This window comes from Poecilia formosa, unplaced genomic scaffold (genome assembly GCF_000485575.1).
Source record: "Poecilia formosa unplaced genomic scaffold, Poecilia_formosa-5.1.2 Scaffold560, whole genome shotgun sequence".
NCBI classification, from domain to species: Eukaryota; Metazoa; Chordata; class Actinopteri; order Cyprinodontiformes; family Poeciliidae; genus Poecilia; species Poecilia formosa.
This window is the reverse complement of record NW_006800499.1, coordinates 264301-278344: the sequence shown is the minus strand read 5'-3', so window position 1 is coordinate 278344 and position 14044 is coordinate 264301. Positions and strand designations below refer to the sequence as shown.

Sequence of the window (14044 nt, the reverse complement as noted above, 5' to 3'; positions counted from 1 at the left end):
GTTCTGTTGGATCGGATCAGAGCTTCAGTTCCTCATACTTCCTGAACCAGCAGCAGGTCCGGACCGGTTCTGGTTCTGGTTCTGTAGGAGGGAGGCGAACAGAACCTCAGCTCACCTCCTGGACCTGAAAGATGATCAGAACATGAGGATGAAGAAAATATGATCAGGAAGAAAACTATCAGATTTATAATGGATCAATACTTTAACAGAACCAGAACCTGCAGCTGCTGCTCAGCCTGGAGCAGAGGGGTCAGAGGTCAGAGGTCAGCAGCTCCTGATTTGTTCCTGGTTCTGGTGTCAGAAAAAGCTTCTGGGTTCTGGTTGGTTCTGGTTAACATCATCACTGCTTTTCCATCCTCTGCTCTGACATCATGTCCTCTGACATCATGTCCTCTGACATCATGTCCTCTGACATCATCTCCTCTGACATCATCTCCTCTGACATCATTCATGTTTCCTTTATGAACAGATTTCATCCATATGGTGAAACGTTTGGTGGTTTTTATTGTAGAACAATCAAACTTTAGAGTGATTTACTTTTCAGACAGACGATGAAATAAATGAATATCAATAACAGGAATAATAACCTTATTGCCTTATGGGTAATATCTCAGATCCATTTGATCAACAGGAAGTCATCCATCCTGTCCTGCATGGATTCAACCAGAACAGTCATTAATTACATTAAATTAAAAATTAAATCCTTTCCATCTGTTAAACTTTTCCTGCTTTATTATGGAGTGAAATCTGTGAAATCTCCTTCACATCCTGGCATTTTATGTTTAAAGAAATGAATTGTTTTGTACATTTACAGTTGTGTTCCTAAATGTACGTGTTTTTTCTTATTTAATTCTAAACCATATTTATTATTTTGCTAATTTCTCATAATAAAGCTTTCCTCCATAGTTCTGAGTCCAAAATCTGTTAACCAGCTGGAGGCTTTTATTGTGAAAATATAAACCGCGTCCTTCGCTCCGTGCGCATGCGCATTCACACCTCTAAGCTCAGCTGGGGAACCTGAGCTCAGAGTGGATTAGTTGCTTTATTTCATACCCCGGAATGGACCCGCCGAACCGGAACCGCTCCAAGAGAACTAGATGGGTCTCCCCCTCTGGTCCCACCGACCCAAAGGTCAGGGTTCATCACACTGGGAGCTCCGTGGGCAGACACGGAGCTCATTGGCTGTACTGGCTGAACTGGTCATCAGATTAACTGAGGCTCTGGTTAAAACGCTGCTACTGACAGAATGTAGGTGTCTGCGGCGATGCCTGATTAAAACATCAGAGTCACAGTGAGCAACGCGCTCAGTGGTGTTCTAGATCAGCTGGTTATCGGGTTAACTAGTGTTAAGGTCAGTCTGGTCTTCAGGTTATCTGGTGCTGCTGTTTGAGTGGGTGAAGGTTGTAGGTGTCCTTCTGATGCCTGATTAAATCACGACCTTCAAACCTTCCATTTCTACTGGTGCTTTAGTTAAAATGGTAACCAGTTTAACTGATGCTCTGATTTGGGGTCAGATTGGTGTTCTAGTTGATCTGGACATCAGTTTATCTGCGTGATGTTTATTAAAACACTGGTTGCAGTCTGACTGGTGTTTTAGTTCGCTTGGTCATCAGGTTAACCTTGTAGCTGAACAGGTTATCAGTAGAACTGGTGTTGCAGTGATTCTAGTCATCAGTTTATCTGCTTGTGCTGCTGACAGGGTTTATGAGGGTTGTCTGCACTGATGCCTGATTAAAATAATGCTGTCTGACTGATTCTTGCTGGCGTTAGATCGTGGCTCCCTGCTGTGATTGAAGGCAACCCACCATTCAAGATGCTCAAAGTAGTAAATGAGGTGGAATCGGAGGTTGGCTGAATCAGACACCAACTTCAGCTTGAAAATACCAACCAGAGATCTGATGTACAGAAACCATCTCACTCTTTGTTCCGTCTCCTCCAGAAACCTGAGAACCAGGAGGGGAAACCCCACTGCTGTCCCCACTGTGGGAAGCTCTTCAGCAGAGCGTGTGGCCTGTGGAGACACCAGAAGATCCACAGAGGGGAGAAGCCGTACAGCTGTGGTGAGTGTGGGAAAACGTTCAGCCAGGCGGCCCACCTGAAGCGGCACCAGAACATCCACACCGCGGAGCAGAGCTTCCTCTGCCCGCTGTGTGGGAACAGCTTCACCCAGAGGGAAACCCTGAAGCTGCACCTGGAGCGGGTCCACGGCCGCCTGCAGCCCTACGGCTGTCAGGACTGTGGGAAACGTTTCTCCAAGCGCAGCAACCTCAAGGTCCACCAGCTGCTGCACAGCGGAGAAAAGCCACACGCATGTGAGGTCTGTGGGAAGACATTCAGGGACCGCAGCCACCTGAGGAACCACCGGGTCACCCACAGCGGGGAGAAACCCTTCTGGTGCGAGGAGTGTGGGAAGATGTTCACCCGACCCGGTTCCCTGAGGAAACATCAGAGGAGCCACACCAGGGAGAGACCGTACTGCTGCGACCGCCGGGTCAACCTGGAGCATCAATGTTCTGCAGATGAAATGTTTTGTTCTGAGCCAAAATAAAGATTTAAAATCAGTTTTTATTCTGAGTCTTTGTTTCCAGATCAGAACCTGCAGGCTTATAGTTCAGACTAAACTGTGACTTTATTTATTGGTTCTTAATTTTATCTTCTACTCTGCAGTTCAGTCAAGTTCTAGAAGCTTAGTGGTTTTGTTTTCCCCAGATCTGGATAATACATAGTTTGTTTTGTGGATATAAATAAATCCTGATCCTTCCTCGTTCCAACTTAACCTCTGCTAGCCACACACAGCTCCTGCTAACTGTAGCCTAGCAGCTAACAGACATAGCTAGCAGAGCGGCTAATTCTCCTTGTTTATCAGAACTCTGGACAGATAAAAACATTGTTTAGACTTCAGTCTGAGTGGTTTAAGGTGAACTGCTCTCATTTTCCTTTTTTATGCCACTAAATTACATAAAGTAAATGTCCCATCTTCTGAAAGCTAACGCTAGCTAAGCTGGATGTAGCGCTGGGCTACAGTGAATCAATAAAGATCAAACAATATTTAAACACCAAAACTGGCTTTTCATTTAAACTGTTTCCATGGTACCAAGTAGATCAATACAACCAATGACCCACAAGGTTATTGATTTCTAATTTCTGATCCATTTCTGATTCAGCCAACTGGTTGGGAAGAAAACGAGGAGCCAGTCTGGAGTTTCTGTTCTGGTCTTTATTGGAAAAACTCTCCTGGATCAGATCATGATGTTGGTCCTGCTCTCTCTCTCACACACACACACACACACACACACACACTCAGACGGGAATAAAAAAGTAGAAAGCTGTGCTAGAAGAAGTCGAGGTCGTCCGGAGCGTCCAGGTCTCTGTACTCGATGATGGACCGCGGGTCGCCCCTCAGGCCCCTAAACACACACAGAGGTTCTGATTGGTCCAAACAGACACAGAGGTTCTGACTGGACCACAGGTCCGGTTCTGCCTACCTGCTGCTCCTCTGTTTCCCTGGAAACACACCTCCTCCTCCTCCTCCTCCTCCTCTGAAGTTGTCATAGTGACCGCGGCCCGGCCCAAACTGGCCCGGCGCCAGGTGGGGTCCAACACCTGTGGGTCCAAACAGAGCGTCAGCCTGGCTCCGCCCCCTGCGGGCTCCGACCCGGAGCCTCACCTACCTGGGAATCCGGGCAGCGGCGGCCTGACGCCTGGAGGGTATCCCAGAAGGCTTTGCTGCTGCGGAGACTGACCAGGAAACGCCGCCATGCCTGGAGGACCGGCTGGGGGCGGAGCCAGAGGAGGGGTCAGAGGTCAACCGGCCAACAGCATGCTAACATTAGTCTAGTCTCCATCAGAGCTAATCAGGTACCTTGAGCCGGCGGTGGGAGGGGCTTGTGCTCAGGTAGGGCGGGTCTCTTGGCGTCCAACAGGAAGTTGTTGAAGAACTCCACTTCCTGTCTGACGGCGGTCACCTTCTCGCCGTGTTTGTTCAGGATGTGTTTACGGACGAACTCTGGAGCCTAAACAACAACACCACTGTCAGCCCCCGTTACCGTGGCAACCAGAGAGAGGGGCGGGGCCTCACCTTGAACTTCTTCCCACTCAGAGGACAGAGCCACTTGTCCTTACTGAGCTCCTGGGTGTTGGACGCCAGAAACGTCTCCACCTGGGGACAGGAGACAGACAAGTAGAGACAGACAGGTGGAGACAGACAGGTAGAGAGAGACAGGTGGAGACAGACAGACAGGTGGACAGACAGACAGGTAGAGAGAGACAGGTGGAGACAGACAGACAGGTGGACAGACAGACAGGTGGAGACAGACAGGTAGAGACAGACAGGTGGAGACAGACAGACAGGTGGACAGACAGACAGGTGGAGACAGACAGGTAGAGACAGACAGGTGGAGGCAGACAGGTGGAGACAGACAGGTAGAGACAGACAGGTGGAGACAGACAGACAGGTGGACAGACAGACAGGTGGAGACAGACAGGTAGAGACAGACAGGTAGAGACAGACAGACAGGTGGACAGGTACAGCACCTCCTGTTCCGGGTCTTTCTTTCCCAGCCGAACTGCTTCCTCTTCGCTCAGCGTCTCCGTCGGTGAGAACAGAGGAGCCAGACGCTCCTCACACATCCTCAGGTGTTCAGTGACTGTCCAATCAGAGCACAGCACCACCTTCATCATCATCATCATCATCATCACATTAACTGTCCTCAGCCTCCTGCTGGTTTCTCTTATAACCTCCCTGTACTTTAAAGGGCCAGCGTTACGTTTGGTCATTTATTCATTTACTCGTGTCTCCTGGTCTCCTTCCTGGTGGGGAGTTCATGTCCCACCAGGAGGACCTCAGCTTAGACCCTGGACAGGCTGGAGGGACGATGTCTCTCATCTGGCTGGGAAGGCCTTGGGATTCCTCCAGAGGAGCTGGAACAAGTCTGGGCCTCCCTGCTTAGGCTGCTGACCCCACGACCCGACCCGACCCCTAATGGATGGATGTTTATTCATGTCTATGTGTTTTTCATAGCTCCATTTTATTACATAATCAGAAACTATGTCACCTTCGGTTATATCAAACATGACTTAACAGAAAATTCATTTTGTAAATTGGGCCTCTGTCTCTTTAAGAAACTCCTGCTCTTCCTGAAGTCATTCCAACATGGCTCCTCTATTAACCCTTTAACGTTTTTACCAGCGTTGCTCTGAGCAGCAGCTCCTGTAAGGAGCTCAGCAGATGTTTGCTAATTGCTGCTGGCTAGTCTGAAGGAGCTGAGCCTCGGAGGCGGGGCTAAGTCCACCCAGGTGTTTAGCAGCTGAATGGTTGTCATGGAGATGAAAGGATTTCTGAAACATGAAACACTCCAGGCAAAAATGTAGAGCTGATCCTGTACTTTAACTAGGCCGTGTTGCAGTGCAGCTCACCCTCTGCTGGAGTGATGCGGGCCACCGGCAGCGGGCCGCGGACATGGACTAGGCCACAGCGGTGAGGCATCTCGTCCTCCGCAGGATACTCACAGAAGTTATAGTAATCCACAGAGTGGACGAGGCGCAGGTAGAGCAGCAGGCGGTCCAGAACCTGGACACAGAACCGGGTCAGAACCTGAACTCAGTCAGAACCTGAACTCTTCACAAACAGTCACAGGCCCCGCCCACCTGCAGCAGCTTCTGGTCCGTTTCCACGGGAACGTCGGTGGCCTTGGGGTCGTCGTCGGCGCCGGCGGCTCCGATAAGCTCCTCCTCCTCGGCGCTGACCTCCTCGATCAGATAGTCGGTGATGTTCTGTAGAACCGGGTTGGTCTCCGCCTAAAGGAGCAGAGGCGTTCTGGGTGAGCGGGTCGGGTTCTGGTTCTGGTCGGGTTCCGGGCGGTTCGGTACCTGCGTGGTCCACAGCGCCCCCCGCTGGTCCAGGCTGTGGACGAGGCGCGCCGCCAGCCGGACGTCGTTCCTCGCCACAGGCCGGTGGTGCGTCAGGCCGTTGACGGTCCGGACCCGCCGGCTCAGGTCCCGGTTCACCACCGGCGCCAGCTCACAGTCCCTGAGCTGAGACAGCAGAACCAGCTGTTAGCGGCCCGGTTCTGGAGGTTCTGATGGTTCTGATGGAGCTCTGGGTTACCCTGACGTTCTGGAGGTTCCAGCACGTCTCCTTGATGTTGACGCTGCGGTCAAAGGTCACCCAGCAGCGCCGGAAGAACCTGCAACACAGACACAGTCAGGCCGCCGGTTCTGATCCGGTTCTGAGCACCGGCAGAACCGGGTCGACCAGCTGAGACGAGCAGTACCTTCGCTCTGGCTGAGGGTCCGACAGCGCCACCCGCAGGAAGCCGGGGTACCTGCGACACAGCTGCAGACAGGAAGTGGGTTAGAGGTCAGAGGTCAGAGGTCAGTCTGAGCCAGGTCCGGTTCAGGTCTAGTTCAGGTCCGGTTCCGGTTCTTACGGCAGTGACCTCGTCCTTGGCGACCTCCGGAGCGATGCTCCTGATGAACAGGGAGGTGGTCAGGTGCAGGGGGCGTGGCGTGGGCGGAGCCTCCTCTCTCTCCTGACGGCGCTCTGAAACAACAGGAACACTGTGACCTCTGACCTTCAGGGCGGAGCTCCAGCGTGTCTCTGGGGTTCTGACCCTCTTCCTCCTTGTCAGAGTGGGAGGAGTCGGAGTCGGAGCCGCTGCCCTCGCCGCTGTCCGCCGACAGGCTGCGCTTCCTCTTCCTGCCCTGAGAGGAAGAGGCGGGTGGTTACCATGACGATGAAGGAAACCCTGAGGAGTTTAGTAACTGCAGACATTTGGAGTAAAACTGATTCACAGAATCGCTTCGTTTCTCCTGCCATCAGCAGAACAGAGGCAGCAGTGCATTCTGGGTAATGAGTACGCCCAGACAGCAGGGGGCGCTGTGACCATTCAGCTCAGATTAAATCACTAAGCTGAGCTGAAGATCCATAAATTAAACATTTGAAATATTTATTTTTAGTTTAACAGAATAAATCTGTTAATATGAAAGTTTCTGATTCAGGATATTTTTCAAATATTCAAATTTTTTAATCTGCTTTAGTTCAACAAAAACAACAAAACCTGGACTAGAATATTCTGCTCTATTTTTATTTATACAACAGACATTTCAATAAATAAGTTTATTTTATGTTGTTTAACGTTGAAACATCCAGACAGAGAAATGATCCTGCAGCTGTTTCCTCTCCTCTCTCATCTTACACAGCGCCTCCCTGTGGCCTGGAGGTCAGCAGCTTCCGTCCCATTTAAATTCTCATATTTATGATGCCTGGATCAATAGTTTAAATCCAGTTAGTTTCTAGTTAATGAATGAAATCATCTACAGATGATCTTCACAGCCATCAGAACCAGAACCTTCAGAACCAGAACCTCTGATGACGACGATGAAACTCACCTTCTTCATCGTCTTCTCCTCCTCTTCCTCTCTCTCCTCCTTCAGGCTGCTGGGCTCCTCGTGGTTCTAGAGACGACATGAGACCATCAGGAGGTTCTGATGGACCCAGCAGAACCAACCGGATCAGAACCGGTTCTCCATGCTGTCGGTTCATCCCGTTAGACTCAGAGTCTAAAGTTTTGGCACCTCTGACTGAATCTCAACGTTCTCTGAAATAACTTGATAAATAACAATAGATAATAATAATAAATGATAATAAATGATCAATAATAACCAGACGTTGGTTTCTTGTGGTCCAACAGAATCATTTAAACTGATAAACAGAACTGGACCGGAGCAGACAGCCTGACTAACTCAGCTTTTACTTCTATGGAAAACTCAACCACAGAAGAAGAGATTCTGCTGAGTCAGCAGTGAACCGCCTCATGGTTCTGGTTCCGACCTTGTCAGGTTCCTTGGTTCCCTCAGCGCCGTCCGACCCGGCCGTCCGACCTCCGGCCGCCTCCGGCCCGCTCTGAGCGCCGCCGCTTCCCTCCTTTGGAGCCGCCTGGCTCTTCTCTGCTGCGTCTCCGCCGCCCCCTGCTGGAGCCTCCAGGACCTGCAGGTCAAAGTCCGTCCCTCCCTCCATCTTGATCACAGCTGCAGAGGCCAACAGCACCGCATTACCCAGAAGCCCCCAGTCAGGACCACATTACCCAGAATGCCCTGCCTACCTGCATCCAGCAGCTTGATGATGGCCGCCTCGTGCTGCATGTCCAGAGAGACGCCGTCCAGCCAGCGGTTGTCCAGCAGGAACAAGAAGACGGCCAGCCGGGTCTGCAGGGCGCCCAGAGACTCCGCCCTCCTGGCTGTGATGTCATCAGGGTGGTACTTGGACCGGAACCACTCGTGGTCCTTGTGCTGGACGAAGAAGTCCTGCAGCTGCTGGCGCCGGAAGTCCAGTTTGTACTGATTGTAGCGTTTCACCGCCTCCGTCTCGTCCACGCTGTCCTCCATGTTCAGCAGGAACTCCTGGGGTCGCACAGAGGTCACCACCAGGGGTCACACAGAGGTCACCACCATGTTGTTCTGTTCCTCACCTTGAAGCTCCTCATGCTGGGCGGTCCTGGAGGCGGCAGGTCCGGGTCCAGCAGCCCCAACCTGAACACAACAAAAACTATGAGCTGACCCACAACCTGGTTCTGACCCGGTCCGGCCCCGTGGTTCTGACCCGCTGCAGTGACTCACCTGCCCTGTAGGGGGAGCCCTCCAGGGTGGGGGTGCAGGTGGGGGAAGTCATGGTGCCAGGCCTGAGGCCCCGCCCCTGGAAACGGAGCCCCGCCTCCTCCGTAGGGCGGCTCGTAGCGGTACGGCTCCCCCCGGTGGTCCTCCCTGGAAACACAGACCGTTAGCATGCTGGGTCACAACCGTGAGTCACGTCGGATCAGAACCGGGTCAGAACCAGTTCAAACGGGTCAGAACCAGTCAGAACCTCACCAGTCTCTCCTCAGCCGTTTGTGCTGCGGGCTGATGTGTCGCGGCGGGGAGAAGCGGTCCCGGCGGCCGCGGTCGTAGTCCCGCCTCCTCTCCCTGCCGCGCTCCCACTCCCTGAGACCAACAGAACCAGAACCATCAGAGGGTCCACAACAACTCAACACAGAACACTGGAAGAACTGCAGAGCCAGACTGAGCCGGTACCAGAGTCACCCGCTGGTCCAATCAGAACCTCTGGTTCTTTGGTCTAACTGGAACCTGAAGGTGTTTATTTTCCATCATGACGTCAATTTTGATTTATTGTTTTCACAATAAATCAAAATGAATGTGTGAAACTGTTTTTCTGCCAGGACTGATAGCTTCAGTATTTTATTCTCAATAAACATCAGTAAATTTAAATAAAGTCCCTGTGAGGAGCTCAGGGTTGACCTGGTGATGGAACCTGATGAGCAGCATTTGTGTCAGAGGGGCTGGAATCAGTGTGACACAGCTCTGAAAAATTAATCATCAATAAACTTTGAGTCCATATCCCATCAGTACCGTCACCATGACGACGCTGACCCAAACAGGAAACGGTTCAGTGAATGATTTTATCTGGTTCTGGTTCTTCACAGAGTAAACTAAACGGGTCAGAACCAGGAACAGGAGTCACAGCCTGGTTCTGGTTCTGCAGCGTTCGGACCTGTCGGCCCAGTCGTCCCTGCGCCGCTCCTCCCTCTCTCTGGACCGCTCCATGTCGCTGCGTTCCCGCCTGAACTTGTCCCGCCGCCGACGGTCCAACTCGTCGTCGCTGTCGCCCATCTGAGGGAGACACACAGTTAGAACCGGATCAGAACCGGATCAGAACCGGATCAGAACCGGATCAGAACCAGAACTCTGGTCCGTCTCCTGTTGACGGTTCAAACCAAAACAAACTCTGAGGTTTCAGAGCAGAAACATTAAGATTTACTATTATTATTGATATGTGGATTCCAACATATTGATCATTAATCAGTGATCATCAGGAGCTGCAGCAGGTGAACTAGTTCACTGCTTTAGCATCAACAACAGCTGCATATAATGAACGGACTGAAACTAATATTTATGATTATTGTTCGATTATCCGAATGATTCAGTTTAAGGAGCTGCAGATTAATCAACCTGGAACCAAAACAACGGAGAAACTTCTCATCCTGAGATGTTTTAATAATCCGAAGCAGAGATTATTAATCTGTGATCATAATGAATTCACTGATAAACAGATCTGAGCTCTTCTTCTCCTCTGCTAGCTCTGTTAGCTCCTCGCGAGCCGCGGCTGTTTTCGTTAAGGTGTTAAACTAGAAACATACAATAACAGTAGATTTTATATGAAAAATAATAAATATTTCATAAAATCATTTATTAAGACGGAGATTCCCGCTGCAGCATGTTAGCATCAGTTTAGCTCCTGAGGCTAACAGGCTGCTTAGCATCAGAGCTAACTGAATAAACTTCTCCATGCGGGATTCATGCGTTTATCTGCGTTCATCAGCATTTCCTCCTGATTAGAATCAAACTTTATCAGGAGGTTTTAGTTCAGTTTACCTGGAAAAGCTCCACTTCGACTCCCAGAAGCACAAACTAGCCGCTAAGCTAACAGAGTGCCGCCACAGATCACTGTGGACCAACGACACTTCCGGCTGAGCTCAGCGGCGTAAGAAAGTTAGCTTAGCACCTAGTGGTTAAATCAGGAACTACAAACTGACTGATGAACTATAAACAGTAAACCTTCCTCTTCTTTTCATTTTTGACAGATGTGACTTTTTAAAAAAAATAAATGTATATCCTCAGGGCGTTTTTTTAACATATTTATTACACAATTAAACAAGTTTCCATAAAAACATACATTTTTAAAAGGCTTTTTTTTATCATTTTAAGTGTTCAACGTGTATTTTTTTCTCCAAATATTATATAGAAAAGAGTTCAATCAAACCACAATAACAGCTCAAATATAAATTATAACATCTGAACCTGAACAAATAAATTTATGCCAGATAAGTATATTTTGTTATTATTTTCTTTTCATGTTTCATTTATCAGCTCATTAATTCATTAGCTAAACTATTTATTGAGCCAATTTATTCATAAATGAATCATAGACTTAACTGGCAGAGTTAATAAAAGCGTAACTGAACAGTTTGGTTCTGTTGGGTTCTGAACTGGGCATGAGGTTCTGCTGAACCACCATCTTGGTTCTGGGTTGGTGGAAACCTGACAGCAGTTACATGACCCGGTTCTGGAAGCTAAACTGGAATCACATCCACTAATCGCCGGCGTTTAAACCTTAGTGTATTCTTTACTTTTAGATATTTATTTCTTAACAAACTTCATCTGAAATTAACAAATTGATATTTAATTAAACTTTATGATGATCTCTTCAGAACAAAAACATCTGCAGGTCTTCTGTGGCGCAGGGGGCGGGGCTTGAGACGAGGCGGGAGTTTTGGAGGGGCGGAGCTTCAAACCGGGCGTGGTCATAAAAGGGGCGGGGCTTCTGTGTGTGACGCTCCAAGTTGTTCAGCCTGATGTGGAGGTAGAAAGAGGAGCAGCAGCTCTCCTATTGGCTGGCTCAGCCTAAGGGGAGGAGCCTGAGACCTGGAGGAGTGAGGAGCAGAGGGACAGTGAGACACAGAGGGACAGCAGAGACACAGAGGGACGCCCTGCAGGGGGACAGACCTGTCGTCCTCGTCCAGAGAAGACGGTGGTCAGTCCGCTGCGCTTCTGGATGCGTCTCAGAGGACAACTCTGTCTCCTAGTCAGCTCCAACAGCAGCTCTGGACTGGACAGGGACAGACCTGGACAGAGAGGATCAGAACCAGAACCAGAACCAGAACCCACTGGCCCCTCTATCTGGGGTTCATCAGGGTCTAAACCAGTGTTTTCCAACGTGGGGGCCGCGGTCCCGTGGGGGGCCGCCAGAGGGCGCTGTGGGAGGCTCAGGAAGTTTGAAGATGAGAAAAAAAAAAATAAAAGCAAATCCTATAATTTTTTATCTTGCATTATAGTGTTTTTCTGTTTCTCAATAGTTCTTTAAAGTAAAATATAAATTAAAATAATAGATTTAAATGTTTTTTCTGACGCTCATTTCCTGATTGCTGCCGGTTGTTAGCTTTGCTAGCTAGAAATGGAAAAGTTTCCGACTCTGCTGTAAAAAACAATCTGATTTGATTCATATAAAATATTATAGAGGAGATAAAAATATGATCTGATAATAAAATCAACTCCAAAGATGATAATTATGCTGATTAAATGTAATAATTATTGAATATAAACAGTAAAGTTGCTGTTTGTTTCCATGTTTGGTCAGTGGGGTCAGAGGTCAAAGCTGTTCAGATCACCTGGTCTAAACTCACCTGGGGAGGCGTCAGGCTGGCTGGGGGGGGAGGAGGGGGAGGGAGGGGGCGGGGTCTGGGGGGAGGGGGAGCGGAGGGGGGAGGCAGCGGGGGAGGCGGGGCTTCGGGGGGAGCAGGAGGAGGAGGGGGAGGAGCTTAGCGGGGAGGAGGCGTCGCTCTGGGACTCCAGCCTCCTCAGGCGCTCTGGAAGGAAGGAGACGGAGGTCAGGGCCAGGACGGAGGTTCTGGTTCCGGTCCGGTCCGGTCCGGTCCGGTTCTCACCTTTCAGGAACTCGTCCTGGAGCCGCCGGCTGGTGATGGAGAAGAACGAGGGCGGAGCTTCCTCTGAGGAAGAGGAGACGGGCGAGGAAGGGCCTCCCACAGACCTCATGGTGGCGCTGCAGACAGAGAAGAAGAAGAAGAAGGAAGGTCGGGTCAGAACCAGCCTGAACCGACCTGCTGGGTTCAGGTTAAAGGTCCAGTAGTAGAGCAGATCAGAACCATCAGAACCAGAGAACAGGATTTTAAAACGGACAAAAACTTTTTGTTTTTATTACATGTTTGGTTCTGATCACCTGGTTCTGACCGGTTCTGATTAGAACCGGGTCGACCAATCAGATGAGGGATCGTTATTAGATGACTTCACTATTTTCAATGATCTCATTCATGACACCAAGCAAAAAGTCATTTTAAAAATATTCATGATCAGATTTAATAACCGGTTAATTTCTGGGCTTCATGTTAACAGGATGATCTTCCAGAACCGGATCATCCAGAACCGGATCATCCAGAACCGGTTCTGAAGAGAAACACTAAATCAGGAAGGAAAACAGAGATGGAAACTAAATGCAGTAAATATTAATGAATTCCTCCTAACAGGAAGTTTGGTGTTCAGGTTCATTAGATATCAGGAGGAGGTTCTTCTACCATCGGATCAGAACCGACCAGAACCAACTGATCCAGACCAGGACACGAGTCCAACATAAAGTCTTCAGAAGTAAGGAGTTACATTAGATTTTATGAGTTTTTATCTTCATAATTAATCAAAAAACAGAGATAACTCCACTGATAGCAGAAGGTTAAAGTTCAAAATCCTGATTACTGGCAGAAAATGAAATCGGATCAGAACCGCAGAGGAAACTGACCCGGAGTCATGAACAGAGACGGGGTGAAAGGGTAAAGGTCAGGAGGTCAAACTAACGAAGAGAGAATCAAATTAAAATCTCAGATTCTCAGCAGGTCTGAACCCGATGAAGGACCGAGTCAGGACCAGTTCTGGTTCTGAATCCGTCTGGGAACCAACTGGTTATAACCAGAGCTTAGCTCTTAATAACCTGTATTTGACTGTTAATAACAGAAACAGGAAACAGAGAAAGTTTACTTCCTGTTCTCCAGGTTTTCAGGGAAGCAACACCATAAAAAGATCATTTCATCAGTTTTTCTGTCAAGTTATTTCTAGAATCATTAAAAAATATCAGAACTGTACAGACGGTTCTGCTGTAGCTGAAATGAAACAATATGATTACTGAATACAAAGAGTCCATCTGTGCTCATGGCTCACAGCAAACCTGAGAGGTTATGATTTATTATCCAACAGAAGAGGAATTAGGAATTAGGAATGCTGCATCAGTAAACCCTTCCTCTGTAATCTGCAGCTCTTTACTCAAATCCTACAGCAGCAAAATCTGGGCCAGGATGCAGAGGAACACAGCAGCTAGATGGCCGCAAAGTTCCAGCAGCTGCTAGCTGCTGTTCCTGTTAGCTAGCTGCTGTTCCTGTTAGCTAGCTGCTGTTCCTGTTAGCTAGCTGCTGTTCCTGTTAGCTAGCTGCTG

The 14044-nt window shown here is 49.1% G+C and overlaps 2 protein-coding genes across 3 annotated transcripts; one reads left to right on the top strand and one right to left on the bottom strand.

Annotated features, from left to right (window-relative positions):
• Positions 1–965: 965 nt before the first annotated feature.
• On the top strand, positions 966–2562 carry LOC103129616 (gastrula zinc finger protein XlCGF49.1-like). Of its 2 annotated transcripts, none has more exons than XM_007540780.2 (2): positions 966–1131; positions 1940–2562. In XM_007540780.2, exons 1-2 carry the CDS (start codon positions 1060–1062, stop codon positions 2546–2548), a joined length of 681 nt encoding a protein of 226 aa, XP_007540842.1. In that variant the 5' UTR covers positions 966–1059; the 3' UTR covers positions 2549–2562. The 2 variants fall into 2 exon arrangements, with proteins under 2 accessions (XP_007540842.1, XP_007540843.1); XM_007540781.2 differs by lacking the exon at positions 966–1131 and adding an exon at positions 1272–1846.
• A 635-nt stretch (positions 2563–3197) lies between these two features.
• LOC103129615 (serrate RNA effector molecule homolog) lies at positions 3198–10533 on the bottom strand. Its single transcript, XM_007540779.2, has 21 exons — positions 10426–10533; positions 9545–9663; positions 8866–8976; positions 8617–8760; positions 8469–8529; positions 8103–8400; positions 7832–8028; positions 7390–7455; positions 6612–6702; positions 6429–6541; positions 6273–6334; positions 6107–6185; positions 5869–6033; positions 5647–5796; positions 5416–5569; positions 4534–4646; positions 4079–4159; positions 3863–4013; positions 3672–3773; positions 3486–3603; positions 3198–3407 (listed from the first exon to the last, which is right to left on the bottom strand). The coding sequence occupies exons 2-21, from the start codon at positions 9661–9663 to the stop codon at positions 3332–3334; spliced, it is 2451 nt and encodes an 816-aa protein (XP_007540841.1). The 5' UTR covers positions 10426–10533; the 3' UTR covers positions 3198–3331.
• Positions 10534–14044: the final 3511 nt, after the last annotated feature.